Genomic DNA, 24734 nt, shown 5'->3' with positions numbered 1-24734 from the left:
GCTGATATCTTGTAAACAAACAGGGACCACACTCATATAGCTGTGTAGGGAAGAATTCTTCCAACAAGATGAGGGAACTTGGAAGTAATTCCGCCTGTTTGGAGATCTCTTCCCAATCAATACCTGAAAGGCTGTCTGAAGAGGCCCTGAAACAGAGGTTGAGCAGTGCCTGACTGCTTGTCCACAGACACTATGAGATGACAAATGGTTCTTTTAAGCTGTCAAATTTGTGATAATTTGTTGCACAGCAATACACAACTAAAACAGAAATAATTTTCAAATGGGGCACTCTTAAAAAGATTTACACAATGGCATTTATAACAGAGTGATTTCTGGACTTATCATTTAGAGGGTGCCTATGGTCAATTTTATATTTTATGCATAATATATCCTTTTGACGTTGCATCCTACTAAGTCCTTAATGTGTATCAAATTAAAGAAAATGACTAATTTCAGATAGTATTTATGTAGCTGCAGTACTGTGCAGAGAACAATGGTTTTGTCTTATCATTCTGCTCATATTTCTAGAGCAGTCCCTCCAATTATCTAATAGCAAAACAGTGGCTTCATTTTCCAAAAAGGTGTTTGTCCATGGAAAAGAAACATATACCAGAAAGTCTTCAAAGGAAGGCTCAAAGAGTAGTGACTGGACCGTCAAGATCAGTTCTGTGAGAAACATGGGGATGAGAGACTCGTCTTCTTCCTGCTTTTCCAACACAGAGGCTCCCTGAAATGAGCAGTGTTACACAGCAGTGTTATTGAGATATAACTATTAAGTTGTGAAATAAATAGCTCTTTATCGCTAGAGGCATAACTTAATTAGTTGATTTTTTTAATGTTGGCATATCTTTTGAAGAATGTTACCATAGAAATTAAAAACAGGGCCCTCCATTATGGTGCAACAGGTTAAAGCACAGGACTATGAACCCACTGCAGCACGAGTTCGATCCCCCACCAGGGAGCTGACCCACATGTTGTAGCAGACCTCTCCTGATGCACCTGATGCTCCCCTCAGCAGTGTGTTTCAGTCGATCTGCATGTTCTCATCCCCACTCTTGTCTCTGGTGAATTCTCTCACCCCTCGCACCTCTGGCTTGTAGCCCAGTTCTCATATACATAACTAAATCTTTAAAAATAAAAACTAGTAGTGAAAGAGTATTAAAAGTAAAGCTTTTCTTTCTTCTCTCTATCAAAAAAAAAAAACAGAAAGGCAAACAAACTGGAAAAAAAATACTAGTAATGTATAAGGCAGATAGAAGTTTGATAATACTGAAATAGAAATAGACATGATATACGTAATAGAATACATGCTAATAAAATAATAGCTGACACTTAAATAGATATATACGTATATAGAAAAGTAGTTAAAGGCCATAATCTGACAATTCCAATCAACTTCCTCCTCTCATCTACCATAGATATACTGACTATTGACTGTTTGCCAAGTAATGCTAAGTACACATGCAATCCCCACAGAATCACATAGAGCAGGTGTCATTATTACCCCAAGATACAGAGAAGGTGAGACATTTCATCTAGGGAACACTGGTTTGTGAGGGCAGAGCAGAACTCAAACCCAGGTCTTGTGCTCACCAGATCTATGCACTTGTCCTTGTGCTGGGTTTATGTACTCCTTTCAAATGACATTTAGAAAACAGTGATCTACTACTTCATGCCCATCAAACTGCCAGAGATTAAAGTGAATGGCAATAGCCAGTGGGTCTGTGAGTAAATACGCACTCTCCAACATTGCTAGTAAGGCTGTAAATTGGCACCAAATTTTCTAGAAAGTTACACATCAGTATTGAAAGCTGTAACAAGTAATCATATTTCTAAACGAACATTCTATGTGTAGGAATTTCTCCCAAAGGGAAAAACAAAAACAAACAAACAAATCAGAATTATGTGAAAAATATGTAGACCATGATGTAACTTAAGGTATTATTTGAAGTTAGTGAAAAAGTGATTGAACAATACGAAATTATTTGCAAGCGTTAAAGAAAATTTGTACTCCAGAATATCATATGGTGAACTAAATATACACTTGGAAAGTTTTCACAGTACACTGTTAAGCAGAAAAAACAAGTGAAAAGCAGTAAATCCCCCATAGAAAAAGTTATCTTTGGGTAGCAGAGGAAGCTTTTCTTTGTGTATGTCTGTGTTTCTGAAATTTTCTGCAGTTATCATATATTACTTTTATAATTATTCAGAAAAAAAGTATTCAGAAAAAAGGATGAATTGAAAACAGGGGAGAGAAGAAAGCAATAAAAAAGAGGATGGAGGACTCTCCCTGGTGGCGCAGCAGGTTAAAGCACAGCACTAAGAAGCTAAAGCCACTTCTGCATGAGTTTGATCCTCGCCCATCCCGGAGGTGACCCATGTGGCACGGCAGACCTCTCCTGACCCGCCCACTGCTCCCCTCAGCAGTGTGCTTCCTCAGTCGGCCTGTTCTGTTCCCCACTCTCTCTCTGGTGAATCCTCTTACCGCCCTTGCACCTCTGGCCTGTACCCCAGTTCTGTATACATAAATAAATCTTTTTTTTTTTTTAAAGAGTATGCAATTAAAATTTAACTTTTGGAGAAAAGTAAAACTATGGCAAAGAACATCAGGCCTTGAAATGTCATAGCTGTGTTTCCTGGGGAGGAAGGTGAGCTACAGAAGTAGGAAACCTGATGAAATCACATAAGCAAGTTTTGCAAATGTTTAGGTGCTGTGAGGCCAATATCCAAGTTGGAGCTAGAGAAACGCTTACTAGGGAATGTGGATAGGAGGGAACATGATTTTTCTCTTGCTGTGCTAGGAATGCACAAACAGATCAACATACTCTCAAAATAGTATCCACTATGGCACAACATTTTGCTTTGAGTTGCTGCTCATGTCTACACCACTGTTTATATCTTTCACTTATACTACCTTCCCTGCTTCCCTTTGCCAGGTCATATCTGCAGTGAATCTCAAATGATAAGCTTCTTGGAGGCAATGATCCTACCTAAGCTTTTTGCCACTACATGGCAACACTTAGCATAGGACTGGGTACACAAAGACACTCAAGTATTTGTTGAATGAACACAAAAATAGCCTTTAGCAAATTCCTGTGAGAGACCTAGCAACGTCCAGCATAGTGGATCCTTTCTCTGTCCTTAGATTCTTAAAAATATACTGATTTTTATTCTACCATTTCATGTGTATAGTAGGTTCTACTTATGTTGTGAAGTCCTTTAAGCATGTCTCCCATTTTTTCAATACACAGAAAAGAGCATAATCAGTAAATCTGGACCTGTAAATTTTTTAAAATTTTCTATGACTATACCTTTTTATCACTGACTTCAGTCTTCTCTTCAGTAATCCATCTCTGAATGACACTTGCTGAAGGTGTTCGTTTTAGTTTGTCAGTGAGATAATTCAAAAGAGAGTTAACAGAATTCACTGTTAAGACGTGCATTGTGTTCTCAATTAGATAGTCATTTAGACGGATAAAACTTGGAAAGAAAAAACACAGCTTCAGTTTTCTAGGTTCACTACATAATTGTAAAAGTGACTCTAAAGCAAGTTTTCTTAAGTTAAACATGTCATAATTTCTTCTCCAATTTCCATTTTATTACAACATTAGAGATTTTTATGTCCCCAAAAGTTTTCTTAGATATTCTTCATTTTGAAACACAAATTTATTCAAATACATAGCATCAGTTCAGCTAAGGGTTCTGACTATAGAACAGTATATTTAAAGAGCAATAGTTATGAAAAAGCACCTGACTCATTGAGCCAAAAGAGCAGAAGACACTTCTTAAGATAGTTTAAAGAAGAAATCAGTAAATATACAATAGCTATCACTTATATTCTAATGGTAAAGATGTGAAATATCTGCTAGCAAATAATGTTGTTGGACAGCATTTGCTCACCCAAAGATGCAGATTCTAGGTTTCTCGCTTGAGTGCTTAGGATACAAACTGACAAGTCAAGGCATTGGAATATCTTTTTATTCTGTGTAAGTGGAGCCCAAGGGCCATGTAGCACCTGTAGGCCTATGATGCTGGATTCAGAGACTGCATCACTGACTCCTGTTGCAACACAGACATATAGGTCATGTGATCTGATCGACAAATTGGTGCAGTTAAGAGCGAGTGGACACTTACAAAAGCTGCATAGTGAGTGAGCACTGAGCAATTATAATCAGTGCTTTCTAGTTCCATGCATATCTTTTAAATAACATTTGGTGACGTTGTTTCCGAGAATTAGAACAGTGTTACAATCCAGTTAGGTAAGTAGGTGGCGGGGCTAATCCTAATGAGTAGAAGTCCCAGGTCTCCAAGTCACGAAACCCATCTCACAGAGAGAGCAGTACTATGCATGGCACTGCACCTGTGGTAGCCCTCTGGTGACCAAATAGAGCAGGTCCTCCAGATGTCCTTCAGGACGTCATAAACTCTGTGCACCTAACTCCTCACCACACGTCTTTGCCTGCTCCATGCTCCATGATGGGCTAGCGGCAAACAGGCTTTGAGAACTAAGAGGAGTTCTTGGCCTAAAATACCCTCTACTCTCAATCAGCTCACCAAGCCCAACAGATGCTTTGCTAAGCGGCTGCTGGAGAAAAAGATTTTTGGGTCATCCCTTCAAGTTATTATAACCCCCAAATTCCTCATCATTGTTAAAGGCTTTACATTTTAATGAAACTTCTGAAGGATGTTCTGATTTTCCTTGAAAGAATATAATCATTACCATGTCAGCCTCATACAGTGATGCCTTTTGCTGGCTTGCTCTGTGTATGTCATTTTTTCAGATTCTCCATAAGCAGGCAAATCAAAACCCTCAGATGTTTTATAATATTCTACGAACAACAAAAAACACAACATCAACAAAGCTTGTGTAAAAAGTTCATTTCTTTCAAGCAATATTCAAAAACAGCAAAATACTTTGGTTAATGGGATACTTCAAACTTCAGAAAACAGTCTATTTATCCAAAAGAATTCCACATCAAATCTCTTGATGTGGACTGTAGATAATTATCCACATTATCTTTATTAGGATTTGATCTGTGTACCATGCCAGCTATTTTGTTTTTTCTTAAAATATATATATATATATTTGTGATGTAAATTGTCTTTATTAGGATTTGATTTGTGTACCATGCCAGCTATTTTGTTTTTGTATTTGTTCATTTAATACAATGAACAATTTTGTATTTGTTCATTTAATACAATGTTTATTTCCCCTCCTCAGGTGTAGACCCCATAAAATTTCCTCCCCCAATTCACCCATGCACCATCACCACAGTTCCCTGTACTCCTCCTTCCTTCCAAACCCTCTCCCTCCCCCTCCCCTTCAGGTGTCTCTGGTTTATAATTGTTTGCTTTTGTTGTGCTTTTTATTATTATTTTCTCCCTATGTCTTATTTGGTTCCCCAATATTTCTCCTGTAAGTGAAACCATCCAATATTCTTCTTTTTCCTTCTGACTTATTTCACTGAACATGATCCCATCTAGCTCCATCTGTGTTGCTGTGAATGGCATGAGTTATCTTTTTGAGTGCTGAGTAGTATTCCACGACAGCTTTCCCCCAAAACACCATTACTCTTCTTTTCTACATTCATTTTAGTTATCTTTGAGTCCACATCATCTCGGGCCTCATCGAGATTGAACCAGTCCCTCATTTTTTACAGACCTCTTGTCTGGACTGGTCAGTTGGACATACTTTTAAACATAAAGACACTGAGTTTACCATAAAAGGCTTGTGAAACAAAGGTTTGTTACCAGTTTAGAATACTGTCGACAAGCAGGAGTAATACAAGGCACACAAATTTACTGCTGTTTCCTACCCCCACATTATACATTGATTTCTAATATATTAGGTAAAAATTTAGAAGAAATGACAGATAGGGTCATAATTTAAACTTAAAAATACTTGAATAGAAAATTAATATTTTAAAAAGTTACCACGTAGGGTATTTTGGAATCCTTTTGACTTCATACCTGCATTTGGGTCATATGGACTGTCATCAGGAACAAATCCTTCAGCACGTAGAGCAATTTGACAAGCCTTCCTGACCACCTCTTTAGCCTCATCTCGAAATTCTTCTAAGCGCTCTGTCACCTACACATAGGCAAATGTGGATAATTGTGGTACCAAAGTAGCAATCATAAGAAAAAAAAATATTGGAAATTACAAATAAGATGCTTTACCTCTGCTAGCCGCACAAGTTGGCCCAACTTAAATTCTTGCAAGGTGTAGGTATGACCTTTTTCAATATTACAAAGTGCCATAAAACTCAATTGATAACACATTTCATTTACTTTAAGGAGAGCTGGTCGCAAATGCTGAATAAAAATTGGAGTTAAAAGATAGGAGCTAGTTAAAAAAAATCCCATCTTTTTAAAATCTAAAAATATTGGAAAAGCAAGAATAGCTAAGGAAAATAAATAGCTCAATCTGCTAACTTTAGCTACAACTGCAGAGTATATATACACTTGACATAGACACACTGAAAGTTTGTGCTAAAGGTATTAGAATAATTAGATTTAATTTGTGTAAATTGCTCTTTTTCATTTTGAACACATCTTTCAGTATCCCAGGAAGGGAAAGTAACAGAATACTTGGAAACATCTTAAATTTCACTAGGTTTGGTTAATAGCTACTAAAAAATCCTTTGTGTTAACTTAAGGACTTTATAATGATAGTAACCATGATAATGGAGTCCCCCCCCCCAACACATTCATATAGGAGACAATAGCACAGAACAAAGACAAGTTAACTTTAAATTTTCAGTAAGCAATTATTAAGCCCTATTGTATTTTGCAGTATTGGCTGGGAGAATGAGTGGAAGTGCTTGTGAAATTATAATATGTAAAATTAATCTTTATCTGGTCCAAGATAAGTTGCAGGCTGTTGGTTTCCAAGGCACTTGCCCTAAAAATGTTCCAAGGCCATTTACCTTCACTTCTAATCTAACCAAGGGAGAGGAATTAACATTAACATTAATTTATTTGCATGTGGTAAATGGTTTATGTGTTTTGTATAGCTCACTATTGGATTCTTTTCTAGGAATTTCCAAGATAGGAAAAATAACAGTTACTCAACTCCACATGAAATATTGCTTTAATTACTTATTCTAATTAAAATGAAGGAAAGTTAAAATGAATCAGTAGGATCCTAAATGAAAGAGTTTTGTGAGAAAACATTAGGAAGTCGTATAGTCCTTAAAGATCATTTCATGGTGAATCTGCATGATTAAAAACAACAACAAAAAAAAAAAACAACAAAAGTTTAAAGACTAAATTTATTCATTGAGATAGAGCACGAAGTAAATTAACATGAATATAGGAACAGAGATGGGGATATAATCAAAGCAAGGGTAGTGAAATCAAGGAACCCTTACTTCAGAGTACTCAGAAGAAAGTACTCTTGAGAGGGAGGGGAGAGGGGTGCAAAGAGCAGTGGGGGGTGAGGGGTGGGGGGGGACAATGGACAATGGTGGAGGGGTTTGAGTATGTTGGTGGAGGACACAGTATTGTAACACATTGGGAAAGGCGACCCTAAACCTCCAATTCACATACAGTGTTGGCAACCATTGTCACATCAGTAAAAATAGCACAGTTGAAAAAAAAGAGAAAGTACTTCCTGAACCAAAAAATACAAGTTCTGTTCAGTACAGAGACAAGCTGCAAGGATCAAGGAGAGCAAAACTGGTCAGCTTTATCAAAGCTGCATGGCAATGGGTTTCCCAAAAGATAGAGGGAAATCCCAGAAGAACTGGACACAGAGAAAATATCTTGAAAAGATAAAAGTGAAAGCTAATCTCAGTCTTTTACACATTGAAATCCACCATCAAAGTGACAAATTCTTCATGATCCTACTAATAATTTTAAATAATATTTGATACTTACCACCTTAAGTGATGACCTACCAACAGGTAAGAGCTTGACAGTGGACATTATTTTGGAGAAATAATATTTTTTTTTAAGATTTATTTATTTATTCGTACAGAACTGGGGTACAGGTCAGAGATGCGGAGGGTGAGAGGATTCACCAGAGACAGAGTGAGGTACAGAACAGGCAGATCGACCAAGTACACTGTTGAGGGAAGCAGTGGGCGGGTCAGGAGAGGTCTGCCATGCCATGTGGGTCACCTCCGGGGCAGGTGGGAATCGAACTCATGTGGAAGTGGTTTAAGCTTCTTTGTGCTGTGCCTTAACCCGCTGTGCCACCAGGGAAGGCCCAATTTTGGAGAAATAATCTAAAAAATTACTTTGACTTAATCTAAATACCTGGCTGTCAATATAAGGGAGAGCTGTGAAAGCTGTTGTGAATATTAACATGAGACACTGGGGGTATCTCCCCCCATTATTGCTGTTTCTGCCTATAGTAAATTTCAGATGGAATCTGAGCTAGGTGGACCATTCTTAGGCTATTAATTATATCAATAGTGCTGCTTACGGTGGTAAGTATCAAATATTATTTAAAATTATTAGTAGGATCATGAAGAATTTGTCACTTTGATGGTGGATTTCAATGTGTAAAAGACTGAGATTAGCTTTCACTTTAATCTTTTCAAGATATTTTCTCTGTGTCCAGTTCTTCTGGGATTTCCCTCTATCTTTTGGGAAACCCATTGCCATGCAGCTTTGATAAAGCTGACTCTTCACTTTCCCCAGCACAGGAATGGGGACTAAACAAATGCCCAGCCCTGGCTTATCAGAGCATCCCTGGCTGTGCATGGTTTAGGATCAGGCATGTGGCCATGGTGAGTCAGTCTGTATTCTCTACAGCATCCTCAGCAAGAGGGCCCCTTGTCTTTAAAAGAACCAGCCCTCACTACAGGCTGCAAGTGGTGCTCAAGCCAAAGCCCAGCAGAGAATGAAACAGACACAGAGAAATACAAAACTGAAAGATGGAAAGAGGAAACGTTAAAGATGATACCATTGAATTTCTGAATTCAGCCATTATAAAGGTATTTCTATCCCTTGAACTTATTACCTGAGCTTTTTGAAATTATTGCTGAAATTCACTGACATTGAGTTTTGCTAGCTGCACTGAAATGAGTGTTGCTATTTTCAGAGGTGGAAAATTATCATTAACCTGGAGATTGGTTATTAGGTCAGAAAGTCTATAGGGAACTATCGGAGACTTTAGAAGACAGAATCAGAAAAGCTATGTTTACTGTAAAATCTGAGAAAACCAGGGTGATGCTAAATCAGAGTATGCTTGGTTGGAGTCAAAGGGGTTAGAACCCTTTGGACTTGCTAGTCTTGCTTCATCATAACGTCATACTTTGCTCTAATCTGGGTCACCAGACATCTGGCTGATCTGATGTTTTGGCATTTAAGAAAACTCACTGGATCTGCCATGGGCTAGCCAGAGGCTCTAGACTCAAGTGTGCTCTTGTCTGTTTCTAATCCAGTGTAGAAAAGTCTTCATCAAAAAGCACATCCTTCTATAAGAAACAGTTAAATAAAGTGATGAAATTGAGTGGTCTATCTGAAAAACACTGGCTGACTAAACAAAAACAAACAAACAAAAAAACAACACTAAAAGGATTTTAAGTACCAAGATATTTTTAAATGAAAATGTGTAAAATAACAGAAAATTGTCTGAAAGTATCATGTAAAATATATATTTTAGAAAACCAGCAAAATTATCAAATACCTGGCATGTTAAGATCATGTACGATATTAAATACTATTGAAAAATTAATACTAAGTGCAACTTACGTGCAGCGAAAAGTAAAACATGGAAATATAGGAGACTGAAAGGCACTTATATAAAAAGTAGATATTGTCCCAGATACCTTCACTGATAAGTTTTGCCAACATTTAAAGAAAAACTAATACCCATGCTTCATAACCATTTTCAGAAAATAGAAGTGGAATATATCCCAATTCATTCTATGATGCCAGTTTTATACTTATATGAAAAACAGAAGCACATCATTAGGATGAAAAGACTCACATAGATCTGTTTTGTGTGTGTGTGTGTGTGTGTGTATGTATAGTTATACACACTCAAATATACATATGAAAATACATATACACACTCATATATACATATATACATATGTAACAGAATATTTGCAAACCAGATCTAGCAATATATAAATATGATTTTTTCCAGATACAAGACTCATTTAATGTCTTAAATAAAGGGAAAAAACTTCTAATCTTGGTAGATACAGAAAAAGCATTTGACAGAATTATCACAACTTCACAATAAAAACATTTAATAAATTAGAATAGAAAGTATAATATTATACTTAGTGGTGAAACACTAAAAGATCAGTAACAAGACAAAGATTTCTGCTCTTACCACTTCTTACAGTTTCTTAACTGAAACTTCCAGTAAGCAAACGTAAGTAAGCAAATTAAAGTATCCAGATAAGAGAGAGTAAAATTACATCTATTTACAGACGATATATTCTTTTTCATAGACTATTCTGAGGACTACACACTGCCCTCCCTCCCCAAACTTCAGAGCAAACAGTAAGTTCTGCAAGATCAGAGGACAAGTTCAATAGAAAAATCAGTCGTATCACCATATAGAATGTGTCGATATACATATTATACCCATGTATACATGTACATATTCAGTGAGTGGGGAGATGTTTAAACATGGCATATGCCTTTAAATAGTTCTCCCACGATTACCCCATTGTCCACGTTAAATAATAAAATTTCCACTATATTCTGAAAACTTAGTAGAGGAACACATCACTCAGTGGCAGGTATTGACCCATGAAAATTATCCCCTAGATTATTGTGGATCATAAATAGAATATCTCAATGATGAGAGGAGGTAGGTAAAGAGACGTTGCAAACCTACTCTGCTTAAAAGGATACACAACTTTCCCAGTCAATGATAAAGGGTATCAATGAATTCAAACTTCAGAGGCTGCTTCTAATTAAGGGGGGGTTGGGGGGAAGGGAAGGCTAGTGAAATTCTCTTCTTGTATTTTAGTATTTGTAACCCTAGTTTAAATGTAGGAACACCACTAGATTGTTAAATTCTTAAAAGACAAAGCATAATAAAAATCATAAATTCTTACAACAAATGTAATGTTCCATTTTCAGAACAGTTTATACCAACATCTGTAAGAGAGTCACACTTTTTCTGAGTATTTCTTTGTTAAATAATATGATTCATAAATACGTACTTGATTAACGATGAACAAATTTTTTTGTAAAGATTTTCGAGATCCACTGATTTTCTTGGAGCGGACATTCTTCTTCCACACATTAAAAGCCTTCCATTTTCGGAAAAGTGAAAATATGGGAATCTTAGTGAGTTCTCTGTGATATAGATATTCCTGTTCCCATCTTTCCATTTCAATAAATTCAATATCATCTTTACAAATATGTGTTACTGCCTTCTTGCTAATAGTGTAGTAGTCACTTTTATTGATGTTCTCATAACTTACAACTCTATGAACAGATAAAAATTAGGGTAAGTGAATAAACCATTCAACATAAAATTAAGCAATTGCCTTATATTTTTGTTTTAAAGAAAGAAAACATTTCTTGAAAATGAGTCATTTAAAAATTTAAACATGTAAAAAAATTAACAAATTAACAAACTACTTTTAGATTGGATACATTACCCAAGAAAACAAGAGGAAGCAGCTTTTTATTTTTTACTATAGCACTTCAAAATCTTATAATTTTGCCTCTATATTTGATAATTTCAGTTACATGATTTTTATAAGAGTGAAATTACAGCTTTTTCAAACATAATAACCTTATGTGAAAACTACTTGGAAATAAGCTTTTTATTTCCAACATTTTGCAAACTATTCAATAATAGGGCAACACTATGAAGTGTTAATAGAATTATGAGAAAGAACAAAGGAAATGTGAATCAGATAAGATTTTTAAAAATTATCACATAATGAAATGATTATCACTGAGAAAATTTTAAAAGATATTCTTTTTACAGTAGTCATCAAGGGTAGTCCTTAATCGTACACATATAAGGAAACAGGTCATATGAGGCAGAAAAGGAATAATGGGATAAAAATAAGAGAAAGGATAGGAAAACTTATTCTGTGGGTCTGCTACTAAAGCCCTTTTCAGAAAGTGGCAAGGTCCATGATGTTGAATTTAAGTTATTGGTGCTCAATGTCACTTAGAAATCATTTTTTTTTCTATTTTCCAACCTATCCAAGATCCTCATTCTGAAGTTCCTAAGCTTTCATTAATAACATTTTACAAACTATTTTTCTCCTCTACATCTCTCTACTCTGTGGAATAAATGAATAAACCATAAGTGTATATTTTCTACTCCTCCTCTTCTGTCTCCTCCATATTACGTAATTTAAACATCTCGTTCTGTTACTTTATAATCCCATTAGGGTTTCTATCACATGCAGCTTGCTAGTGGTAAATTCTATTAGTTTTTGCTTTTCAGTGAAGTTCCTTATACTTCCTTTGCTCTTGACTGTTAATTTTCCTGGGTGAAGAATTTTGAGCCCTATGTATTTTTCCTTCAAGTATCTTAAACATCACTTTCCAATCCCTTCGCGCTTGTGATATTTCTGCTGAAAATTCTGCTGACAGTCTGTTGTGTTCCCTTATAGGTTATCCTTTGTTCTCTTGAGATTTTTAATATCTTGTCCTTGTCATTGATTTTCTAAAGCTTCATTTTGTATCCTGGTATATGACTATTGGTATTCTTTTGCTTGGAACTCTGGGCTTCATGGATTATAACTTCTGGCTCATTTCCCAGATTGTGATAGGTTTTAATGATATTCTCTTTAAGTAGGTTTTCTATGGTTTTCTCCCTTCTGGAATCTCTGTGCTACAGACATTATTTTTCTTGTCCCAAAGAGCTCCTACATGGTTTCCTGTTTTTACATTCTTTTTTCTTTACCTTGTTCTAGTCTTATATCTCCATCATTTTCTTTTCAGGCTCATTCTCTCCATTGTTTCTGTTTGTTTTCCAGTGAGGACCTGAATTGTACTTTTTAAATCAGCTACAGTATTTCTTAAATACACTATTTCTGAATGTAGCTACCTCATTATTTTCATTATTTACTTTCTCTTGCTGCTGCCCATTCTCCATTAAAAAAAAAAAAAAGTTCCAGCAGCATTGTCAGGGTTGGTCTCTTAATTCCCTTTCTGTCATGCCCCACAACTTTACTGAGTCAGGGGATTTTTTCAGGATTTTGTTGTGTTGTTTTGCTATTTGTAATGTGTCACCTCATTTTTGACTTTGTATGGTTTTTAATAGAGCTATATTTCAACTGTTGCTTCTGAACTTTCAGTAATCAGGAACCCGGTGCTGGTGAGGAACAGGAACTACAAAAAAAGGACTGAGGCAACAGGCATCAGTGGATATTTTAGTTAACTCAAGAATTTGAATTTACTGTATGAAGTATTTCTTTGAGGGGAATGGCACATATTTTGGATATCTCAGCCTGGGCTTCAGCAGTAGCCTTTTTGATAGGTTAGTTCAAGTAATCTGACCCAATTTGAGCTACAGTTATTATGTATTATGAACCTCAGATTTAAACCAGTCCTTGCTCTGTGCCCACCTCTGCAGATGCCATAAATGCACCCTCTATCTTGAGTGCTTGTCCGTGTACCACCTTATCCAGTGCAGTGGTGGGGTTTTAAGAGACCCAATGTTAATGTGTGTCTGGGTCGATTGTTGTAGGGGGCTCTGCACCATTGCCCTCCTTCCTCTTGGGGGTTGTATGCCTCAAGTTTGAGATTCCTCTATGTTGGCAATTCTAATCTATCTCTCTCTCTCTCTTTTTTTTTTATGCCATTGTGTGTATCTTTTTAATGTAGGCTTGATTTTCCAGTCTTGGTTAAAAAAATAACAACTATTGAAGAGACACAAATAGAGATATTCCATGCCAATGGACTAAAGGAAATAAGATGGTTAATATGCTCAAGGCAATTTATAGATTTGAAGTAATCCCCATCAAAATTATAATGTCTTTGTTCATAGAACTAGAGAACACAATGTTTAAGGTAATTGGAATCACAAGAAATATTGAGAAAGAATAAAGCTGTATGCATCACACTTCCTGATTTCAAACTATATTACAAAGCTATCGTAATCAACACAGGATCACTTTGGCATAACCAACAAATAGATCAATGGAATAGAATAGAAGTCCTAGAAATAAACACACAAATAGATGACCAATTAATTTACTCCAAAGGAGCCATAAATATAAAACATTAAAAAAGGAGGGTCACGTCAATAAATGATGCTAGGAAAACTGTACAATCATACAATATGGTGTTAGTAAAACTGAAAAGGACAAAATGGATCACCTTCTTATACCATATATACACACACACACAAACACATCAATTCAAGGGGCTCTCCCTGGTGGCACAGTGGGTTAAAGCTCTCTGAAGCCACTGCAGCACTAGTTCCATCCCTGCCCAGGGAGCTGAATCACATGGCATGGTCCCTTCAGCAGTCATTCTGCCTGTTCTACTTTGTCATTCTGCCTGTTCTGCTCCCCACTCTGTCTCTGGTGAATCCTCTCACTGCCCCTGTACCGCTGGCCTGTACCCCAGTTCTGTAAGCATAAATTAATTAATCTTTAAAAAAAAAAAACTCAAAAACGGGCCCTCCCTGGTGTCACAGCGGGTTAAAGCACAGCACTGAGAAACTGAAGCCACTTCCACATGAGTTCGATCCCCGCCTGCCCTGGAGGAGATCCACATGGCGCGGCAGACCTCTCCTGACCTGCCCGCTGCTCCCCTCAGCAGTGTACTTCGTCGATCTGCCTGTTCTGCTCCCCGCTCTGTCTCTGGTGAATCCTCTCACCACCCCTGCATCTCTGGCCTGTACCCCAGTTCTGTATGAATAAATAAATAAATCTTTTAAAAAAAAAACTCAAAATGTATCAAAAATGTGAATGTAAGACCCGAAGCCACAAAAAGGCTAGAAGAAAGCATAGGTGTTAAATGCAATATTGGTCATGGCATTATTTTTTGGATCTGACACCAAACGCAACGACAACAAAAGCAAAAATAAATAGCAAAACTATAAAACTTCTGCATAGCAAAGGAAATCATCAACAAACTGAAAAGGAAGTCTACCAAAGGAGAGAAAATATTTAGAAACTACATAGTTGATAAACAGTTAATATATAATATATAAAAAGAACTCTAACATTCAATAACAAAAAGAAAATCTGATTTAAAAATGGGCAGAGGATGAAGAGACATTTTTCCAAAGAAGACATATAGATGAACAACAGGTATATGAAAAGATCAATATCACTATTTATCAGGGAAATGCAAATCAAAATTACAATGATAAATTATCTCAAATCTGTTAGAATGGCTATTACCAAGAAGACAAGAGAAAACAAGTGTTGGTAAGGATGTAGAGAACAGGGTTCTGTTGGTGGGCTCTGTTGGTGAGGATATAAAGTGGCTACATAGTGTAGCCACTATGGAAAACAGTATGGAAGGTCCTCAAAACATATGATCTTGCAATTCTACCTGGCTACTCATGTGAAGGAAACCAATGTGAAGATATCTATATCCGTGTTCATTTCAGCATTTTTTACAATAGCCAAGATATGGAAACAACCTTAGTGTCTCTCAGTGGGTATAAAGTTGTGTATACACTCATAAATCATTTAACAATATTTCAGTTAATGACAGATTACATATATGGTAGGTATTCCAACAGGCTATCAACCATATGTGTAATCATACTCTATAATGTTGGCACAAAAATAAAATTGCCTAATAACACATTTCTCAGCATGTGTGTCATTGAGAAACATGACAGTAGAGCTTAAAAGTTCCCATCACAAGAAAAAAAATGCTTCAAACTTTTTTTTCTATGGTGATGGTTATCTAGATTTATTGTGATGATCAATTTATAATATATATAAATATCAAATATGAAATTAAATGTCATCTATCAGCTATACCACTGTCATTAGATATAACCCAAATTGTATTTGGTTATATTTATCATGCATACACAAACAATTATGGATAATATTTGTAGTCTTTAAATAAATTGCTTTATCAAAGAGAACTCACTTCAGATTGTATGTATCATATTCAATGGAAGACTTTGGCACAGCAGAGATCATATAAAGAAATCCAAGATGTTCATTTTCACGTACTATTTTAATGATCTCTAAGGGATCACGAACATTGGCTTTGATGACTTCTTCCCGGTCTTGGAAAGTGTACTTAGGGTAAATTGAGGAACTGGTTGAGAAGAGACCTCTTCTTCCAATACTGGTGTGTGATGATTTAGTCGGAGAGGGAGAGAATACATCAACAGAGGGCCTGTGGATCTAAACAAAGTGAATTTTTCTTTGAAAGAAATGTTTTTTGCAGACAAAAAGCTACAGAAAGGATCATATACTGACCTCAAGGACTAAATACTGCGCTACTCAAGATATCCTAAGTATTCAAAGGCAAGTACTTTGAACTGAAAAATTACAGACTATTTTTAGGTATTAATATTGAATATTTTTCACCATACTAACATTCAGATATTTCCTCCTTTCCCACAAAAGAGCTCCATCATTGATTCCTGTTTGTCTTCTTCTCTCATTTAACTCATTTTATTACATTAATACAAACATTTCATGTTCATAAAATTCATTACTCTTTTCTGTTCATTTGCAGTGAATCCATGCAGACTGTTGTCTCTGCCCTCAACTTCCTCACCTTTTCTGATAACCTTAATGTTTTTCAATGAGTGAACCATTGGAGAGCTGTGATTAAAACATAATAAATTTTACTTCTTTGCAAATGTGAGAGGTAAGTGCTGGAAATAACTGTATAGTAGCCTTGGGAAGCATTTATCTTATTACTTCATAATTGCCTGTTTTGTAGACCAGTGCTGCCCACATTTAAATGTGCTTGCAAATTACATGGGTTTCCTGTTAAAATGCGTCTTTCAATTCAGTCCATCTGGGATGGACCTAAGATTCTGTATTTCTGACCTGCTCCCAGGAGACGCAGCTGGTGCAAGCATATGGCCCACACTTGGTACACCAAGTATAAATCCCCACCATAGTCACACTCTTGAGCTTTGCTCTGATTCCCAGGTTCTACTGCGTGCACTCTTAGTATCATTCACATTCTTTACTATTAATCCCCAACAAACTTTAGCCCAACATCACTCAAAATGAGGTGATAGTTGTTTTTTTGAAGAAATCTAAACTCAACTCCCAGGGTTACCACATTTTCTCTCTTACAAGGGTAACTGACTTTATTATAGAAGAATAATCTTCTCAGATCTAATTTGTTGAATGGCTAATATAAATAGATAAATGCTATCTTTGTTGTCTGTCTGTGAATATAGTTAACAGAGGCTTTTGCTTCCATAAGAAATGTATCACCACAAGTTCTATGAACAACTTCCCCAGAAAGTTTGTATTCACAGGGATCCCTGTTCTCTGTCTCTGATTAAAGAAATACCTTGTGGAACAGAAGTTTGAGAAGGAATTCTGGATAGACCAGAACTGAATGAAATATATCTTTGACCTCAAAAACTAAATGTGCTTCCTTAACTCACTGACCAGGGTAAAAGACCCATTGTTTTCATTAAACAATGTGTCAAACCAGATACCCAGAAATAGAGGAAATACACATTACTGTTTTGTCCCAATGTCTAAAGGACTGTAGTCAACTTTAATATTTTTATAAGACAACAGTATTAATATTTTCATTGAAAGGTACTTATTTTCTTTATTATAGTTTTTTTAAGGTTTTATTATATTTTAAGTTAAAGATTTCTTCAATACCAAGTCTCCAACTGTTCTCCGACCTTTCCCTTTTTCTTTCCCAGGAAAGTCTCATTTGTTGCATTTTAAACTCCTGATAAGTTAATATCATATTTTCTCCAGTTCCCCGGTGACCCTTTTCACTGAAAAAAAAAAAAATGTACTTTTCCTTTCATATGGAATATCCCCTTTTTCCTTCACTGTACTGAATTATTTACTTAATTGCAACTAAATCCAACCAAGCATAACTATAACTTAATGTTCTTTTCCAGCCCCCTCCTTTCATCCACATACCCATTTAAATTTTCTCATTTTTAAAAATTCAAATTCTTGGAGGTTACTTTATACCAAATGAATTAATTTATGATTAATCAAATCTTTCCTGTCCCTACTTAAAATACGTTGTTCATTCTATTTCACAGAAACTAAATTCACTGAGGCTATATCTTATACAATTTATCATTTCATATCATTCTCTCACCACACTATGTGAGTCTTCCCTCCATTGGCTTCGTAAGTTCCTAACTCTCTCACATTACTGGCTTCACTGACTTTCTACTCATTCCTCCAAGCTTCGTGCATCCCCTAGGGAAGCTTATCCTCTCCTCACTATAAACATCCAACCTGTTTAGTTTTCCATCATTTTGTACCTTGAATGACCAATGAAAACACTTTTCTATCTGATTACTTCCATATCCTGAAAACCCTGAAGACAGAGTTTGTCTTCAATTCTTCATTTATAGTACTGTAGCCTAAAACCCAAGAGACGACTTGCACTGAAATGTTTAACAAGTGAGGAAGGATCCTACAATAAAAAGTTCAGAGATATGTCAGCTCTATTGGTATTTTTATTGTGAGGATGTCTTCCACATTTTCTCCCACTTCTGCTCCAGACTTCAATTGCCTACAAAAGAAATCATATAAATCCATGCGCTGGTGATTTTTTGCCAGAGCTATATTCACTTATACACTAATAGGCAACTTCCCCAACTATACAACTATAGCCAATTACAAAAGTTCTCTTTTTAGCTGGTTCAGTTCTTATTTTATTGTACCTCACTAAGTTATTCAAAACTTGCCATTTTGCAGAATGATTTATTACAACAAAAGTTGTAACATAAATGAAAAACATTTTAACATGTAAGAGATCAGAAGACACCAAGTTGAAGTTTTCCTTTATGATTTTCCTCTACTGTCCAAACTTTGCTTAAATAGGAAGAACTGAGAATTATTATATCCCCCAAATCCATTATACAACCTAATAGAAAGAGGCTGTGCCACTCTAAACCACAGACATTTTGTAGGGGGTGGAAAGGGGAATGGGATCAGAACTGGGGTGGGAAGAGTGCGCTGGACTATGGTGATGGCACACGGGTGAATCTGGTGGTAGGAAGCCCATGGGGATTACAACTAAAATTTAAAAATGCACAAAATGAAGAATGATATAAAAAAATTAAAATATATATAAAAAGAAAAGTTGTGCCACTATTCTTGAGTTTAAAGCATGTTAACAAAGCAATTTAAAATTAAATTTAAAAGATTAATTAAATATGTTAATATCATACCTGTTTAATTCTTTTCACAGCATCTTGGTACTCAGGAAACTGAACAGTTAATTTTGTGGACTGTTTTACTTCAGTGCTGTCTGGAGGTTTTATGATTCCAGCAGCTATTAACTGAGATCGATTCCTTTCATATATGTATTCTGGTCTTTTATGATCTTGGTAGACTTTAAGCACTGGCTTCGGGGAATAGAGAGACATGTTAATTTTTAAAATATTAACATGAATTTGTCTTATTCTTTACTATATTTGGACCCCATCTCTATGGGAAATTGATCATGTACCTGGACTAGTTCCCTATGCCAGCCACAATCACTGTTGCAGCTACCACTAATGTCTGTTCACAACCTATTGCTTGACTAACTCTTTCCTACTTGGTTTTCATTGATGCTGTACTTTAATTAATAACAGATACTTCTAGAAATAAAAGTCTGAGAGAGGCATAGATGCATATACCCATTAATGGTCATGACAAATGTCTGTCTTTCTCTACAACATGCAATCTCCCTATTTGTACCCAAAGTTACTAATCGTTCCTCACAGATATAACTGATTGAAGACATAAGAACAAACAAAAAAGTGTGAACTTATATTAGGCTGATCTAATTTTAAATCAAGGCAGTAAAAATCTACCTTTTAACATATAGACTAAAGCACAGAATACATCACTAGTGGCTTAAAGTTTCTAAGCATCATGCATTTGGAATGATAATCTTTTATATCCTAGAGTGAGGGAAAGAAGGTTGAAAGTAAGTATAGGAAAGAGCTGTTGTTTTCAGGCATGTGTAAGGTACATTTGACTTTTGATAAAATGCCTCTTGAGCCACTCACTGAAGAAAGACTAGATGGAGATACAGATACTGGGGAAGAGGGGCGAAGGTTCAGATATATAACAATGTAGGAAAGGAATGCAGATCAAAATCACAAGCTAGGAAGAGGGAGAAAAACTACTGTAAAACAAAGAAAAACACCAATAAAATGAAAAGGCAATGTAATGAATTACTAAATAGGAGAAAATATTTGGAATCACTTATCTGATAAGGAGTTAATAGCTAAAACATATAAAGAATTCATACAATTCAACAGCAGAAAACAATCCAGTTGAGAAATCGGCAGAGTTCGAACAGACATTTTCCCAAATAAGTTATACAGCAACATGAAAAGGTAATTAACGTCAAAGAAATGCAATCAAACCACAAGATACTATCTCAAGCCTGTTAGAATGGCTACTATGAAGAAGATAAGAAAAGGGGTTCACATAAACCTTAATAGTGATCATTTCTGAGAAAGAGAATATTGAGTCTGGAATAGGGTGTAAAATGTATTTGAACTAAATTTTTTTTTAAAGATTTATTTATTTATTCATACAGAACTGGGTACAGGCCAGAAATGCGGAGGATGAGAGGATTCACCAGAGACAGAGTGGGGTGCAGAACAGGCAGATCGACGAAGTACACTGCTGAGGGGAGCAGCGGGCGGGTCAGGAGAGGTCTGCCACACCATGTGGTCTCCTCCAGGGGCAGGCAGGAATCAAACTCATGCGGAAGTGGCTTAAGCTTCTTTGTGCATTGCTTTAAACTGCTGCGCCACCAGGGAGGGCCATGAACTAAATTTTTAATACTGCATTCCTTTATAAACAGTGACTCAAAATAGGAAAACTTCAGTATTAATCTTGAGTACAAATAATTGTTGATTAGATTTCTACTGCAGTTTTTGGTATATTAAATTTTCATAGTAATAAAACAGAAATAGAGAGAAATTTCTTATTATATAACTAATATTTAGCAAAATCAGCAGCAAATAATTACCTAAGTAATAAAACTCCAGTATTATGAAAATCAGTAACAAGATGATTATTTTCACTATCACTTTTATTTTTGAATTCTCAGTTTGGAACATTTAAAACAACGCTCCGGAAAGTAAAAATATCATGTCTGTGGGTCATAGTTTCTATTACAACTATTCTTTTTGTAGCACCAAAACAGTCTTAGACAAAATGAAAAGAAATGGATTGGACTGTGACCCTATAAAATATGATTTACAAAAACATGTTACAGAACTGAATTTGACCCATGGATTGCATTTGTTGATTGCTGATCTGGAAAATAAAGGAATTGGTGTAAATATTAGGAAAGAAAGGCAAAATTATGACAATAATATTTATTATTATTTACCTGAAAGAAAAAAAGCACAAGTCCTAAAGAAAATATATGAATTTAAAAGGATATTATTGAGGCTCCTGGTAAAACGTAGATAAATAAAATCCATTTGCTTTTCTCCATATTGAAAAATATATATACGGAGGATGGAAATCCATTTATAATAAGAAATCAGTAATAAAATACATAAGATTTATTTTTAAAAAAAAGAATGGGATCAAAAACGGGGGTGGTGGAGGAAGTGCACTGGACTATGGCGATGGCACACGGGTGACTTGGTGATGGGAAGCCCCCAGGGATTATAACTGCGATGGAAAAGACACAAAATAATGTAAAAATAAACTATTAAAAAAAAAAGAACGGGGCATTCTGATAGCAAACCATACCATCTCATGAAAGATGTAACACAAAAACTGCCAAAAAAAAAAAAAAGGCAAAAAAATACCAGTGGTGATTGTGGGGAAAATCACATGATCACCTCAATAGATACTAAAAAGGCATTTGATAAAATTCAACATGTTTTTCATAGAAATAATTAATAAAAAATAGGTAGATAAATCATTAACAACTCAATAGCTATTATTATACTGAATAGAGGAACACTTAGAAACATTTGTATGACAATCAGGAAAAATCCAAGAATGTCCACTGCTTCCACTATCTCTTCTAAATTTCTGGTTTATTAGTCAATGCAATTAGTTAAAAGAGAAATGATTAGTAAAAAATTCAAAAGAAGGTGGTAAAGGTATCACTATTAACAGATGATTTTATTTTTTACCAGAAATAACTGGAAAAATTATTCCAAAATTGATGTAGAGAAACAGTAACCTGTTAATAAACTTAATAAGAACTGTAAAATCCATGAAAAAGAAAACTTCATGATGGTTATGAAGGAAAATAGAATAAATGAAATTCCACATTATTCTTTACTTGGAAAACTAATTATAATAAAATTATTCATTTTAAGTTAACCTATACATTTAATATACTCTTAAGAGAAATATTTAAAGGATGCCTTGGAGATTAGGCAAAATGATGCTTAATTTATACATAAAAATAATTTATACTTTCCCATGAAAGTTCCAGGGAGGAGTGGGGAAGGAGTTATTAGGAAAAATCAGTCTTTTCAGATATTAAAATATATTATAAAACTACAATAATTAAAACCATATTCTAGACATGAATGGAAAACAAATCAATGGACTAGAAGAGAAAGTCCAGTAACAGATCACAAAATATAAAGGGAATTAAGCCTATAATAAAGTTGATAATTTTAGAAAATATATTATTTAATAAATGACAATGAAATAACTGAATAGCTACTAGGAAAAAGCTGGATCCTCTTATATAATAGACTGGGAAAAAATCTGAATAGACCAAAGATATAAATTAAATATAAAATAGCAAAAAGTAATAAAAATAATTCCAAAGTAAATTTTAAAGAAAAGCATGCCTAAGGAGTCATTAAATAATTTTTATTTTTATAATCTTGCTAAAAAGAGGGTCTAAGTACTATATAAAACTTAGAAGAATAAACCACATAAAAATTAGGGGTTAAAAAAAAATTAAAAAAAAAAAAAATTAGGGGTTAAAAAGCATACTTAAAAATGTACAATGGAGCTCTCCCTAGTGGCACAAATGAGTTAAAGCACAGCATTCTGGGGTTCTCAGAAGCCACTGAAGCACGAATTCAATCTCGGACCAAGGAACACATGGCCCAGCAGACCTCTCCTGACCCACCCGCTGCTCCCCTCAGCAGGGTACCCCATCTATCTGCCTGTTCTGCTCCCCACTCTGTCTCTGGTGAATCCTCTCACTGCCCCTGCACCTCTGGCTGTACCCCAGCTCTGTGTGCATAAATAAATAAATCTTTAAAATATGTATAATGCTTATTAAAGATAAGGTGCTTTTTTCCCTAATATATGAAGAATTTATAAAAATCAATAAGAAAAATGTTAACAATGCAATTAGGAAATAATAGAGGCTTGCATATATTATGGAAAGAAGTACAATGATTTTAAACACATGAAAAGATGTTCAACCTTATTAAATCCAAAGACATGCAAATTAAAACTGCTCTGAAGGCCCTCCCTGGTGGCGCAGTGCCGTGGAGCACCTGGAAGCTAAAGCCAAGCTGTGGCCACTTCTGCAAGTTCGATCCCCACCCCGGAGATGATCCACCCTCTCCTGACCCGCCCGCAGCTCCCCTCAGCAGTGTACTTCGTCAATCTGCCTGTTCTGCTCCCCACTCTGTCTCTGGTGAATCCTCTCACCGCCCCTGTAGCTCTGGCTGTATTGCATCTCTGTATACGTAAGTAAATAAATAAATATTTAAAAACAAACAAACAAACAAAACTACTCTGAGAGACCTCTCCTATCATTGTAGCAATATTTACTAACCTAGATGCACCTGTTACTTGACTTAGAATTTTATTTCTAGGAATTCTGTTATAGATAGAATCTCATGTTTATGAAAAGACACTTGCACAAAGATTATTTAATGTAACAGTTACGTTATAAAATTTTTAAAAATTTAATTCCATAAATATCTGCCTTAAAAATAAATTATTTACAAAATAATAATTCTATGACAAATATGATAAGGCATAAAAATAACTGGTGAAAAAGAACTTTTGAACTAATATGAGATGCTCTCCAAGCTATGCATTAAAGAAAGAAAGGGGCAGACTGGTTTATCATGCCGATTTTTTGGCGTATAAAACATATCTCTGAAATCACCCATGAAAAGTGATATCATCAATTGCCTCTATAGAAGGAAAATGGATGAATTATGGATAGTGTAGAAGTGGAACTTAACTGTTTGACATTCATCCAGTTTCTATGGCTCATCATATTTTGTCATGGATGAGTATCATAATTTATTTAAGTACTGAATTTTTAAACCAATTTTTACAATTTCAAAAATATGTCTTCAGGTTTTCATTAATTTTTTGTTAATCAAGAATAAGGAAATAACCCCCCACCCAAACCCTCCAACCCTCACCCCCAAGGAATTTTGCAACTTTCTCCATTACCAGAACTGGCTGAAATGCTGCTTGTTTTCAACCTACCAAAGGCTCTAGTTTCACAGGTTGCTGTCGTTTCCTGGTCCTCTCCTGAGCTTTTGTAATGTGCCTAAATGTCAGGGTTTGCTTATCAGCTTCATTTTCTGTTGGTGTTACAACACTCAGTCTTCCCCTTTCTCTTGTACTATTCAGCCTTGAAAGCATAGGGTGTTCTACATCCTCTTCATTATATTTCAGGTTGAACTCACTCCCTGAGGCATGAAACGCCAT

General features: G+C 35.5%; 1 protein-coding gene across 1 annotated transcript in view; it reads right to left on the bottom strand.

The window, feature by feature from the left end:
- The window catches only part of DNAH6 (dynein, axonemal, heavy chain 6), a 154680-nt gene extending 129946 nt beyond the window's left edge, over nt 1–24734 (bottom strand). The window contains exons 1-9 of the mRNA XM_004691585.1: nt 24510–24734; nt 19283–19459; nt 16015–16277; nt 11142–11409; nt 6181–6315; nt 5971–6091; nt 4721–4829; nt 3312–3480; nt 611–727 (exon numbers count right to left, since the gene is read on the bottom strand). Of these exons, the coding sequence (XP_004691642.1) occupies nt 611–727; nt 3312–3480; nt 4721–4829; nt 5971–6091; nt 6181–6315; nt 11142–11409; nt 16015–16277; nt 19283–19459; nt 24510–24734 (1584 nt within the window). The remainder of the gene's footprint in view (nt 1–610; nt 728–3311; nt 3481–4720; nt 4830–5970; nt 6092–6180; nt 6316–11141; nt 11410–16014; nt 16278–19282; nt 19460–24509) is intronic.

Source organism: Condylura cristata, unplaced genomic scaffold, assembly GCF_000260355.1.
Source record: "Condylura cristata isolate star-nosed mole 26May11 unplaced genomic scaffold, ConCri1.0 scaffold00031, whole genome shotgun sequence".
Lineage (NCBI taxonomy): Eukaryota > Metazoa > Chordata > Mammalia > Eulipotyphla > Talpidae > Condylura > Condylura cristata.
The sequence above is the reverse complement of the archived record's forward strand: the minus strand, read 5'-3'. Positions and strand labels throughout refer to the sequence as shown.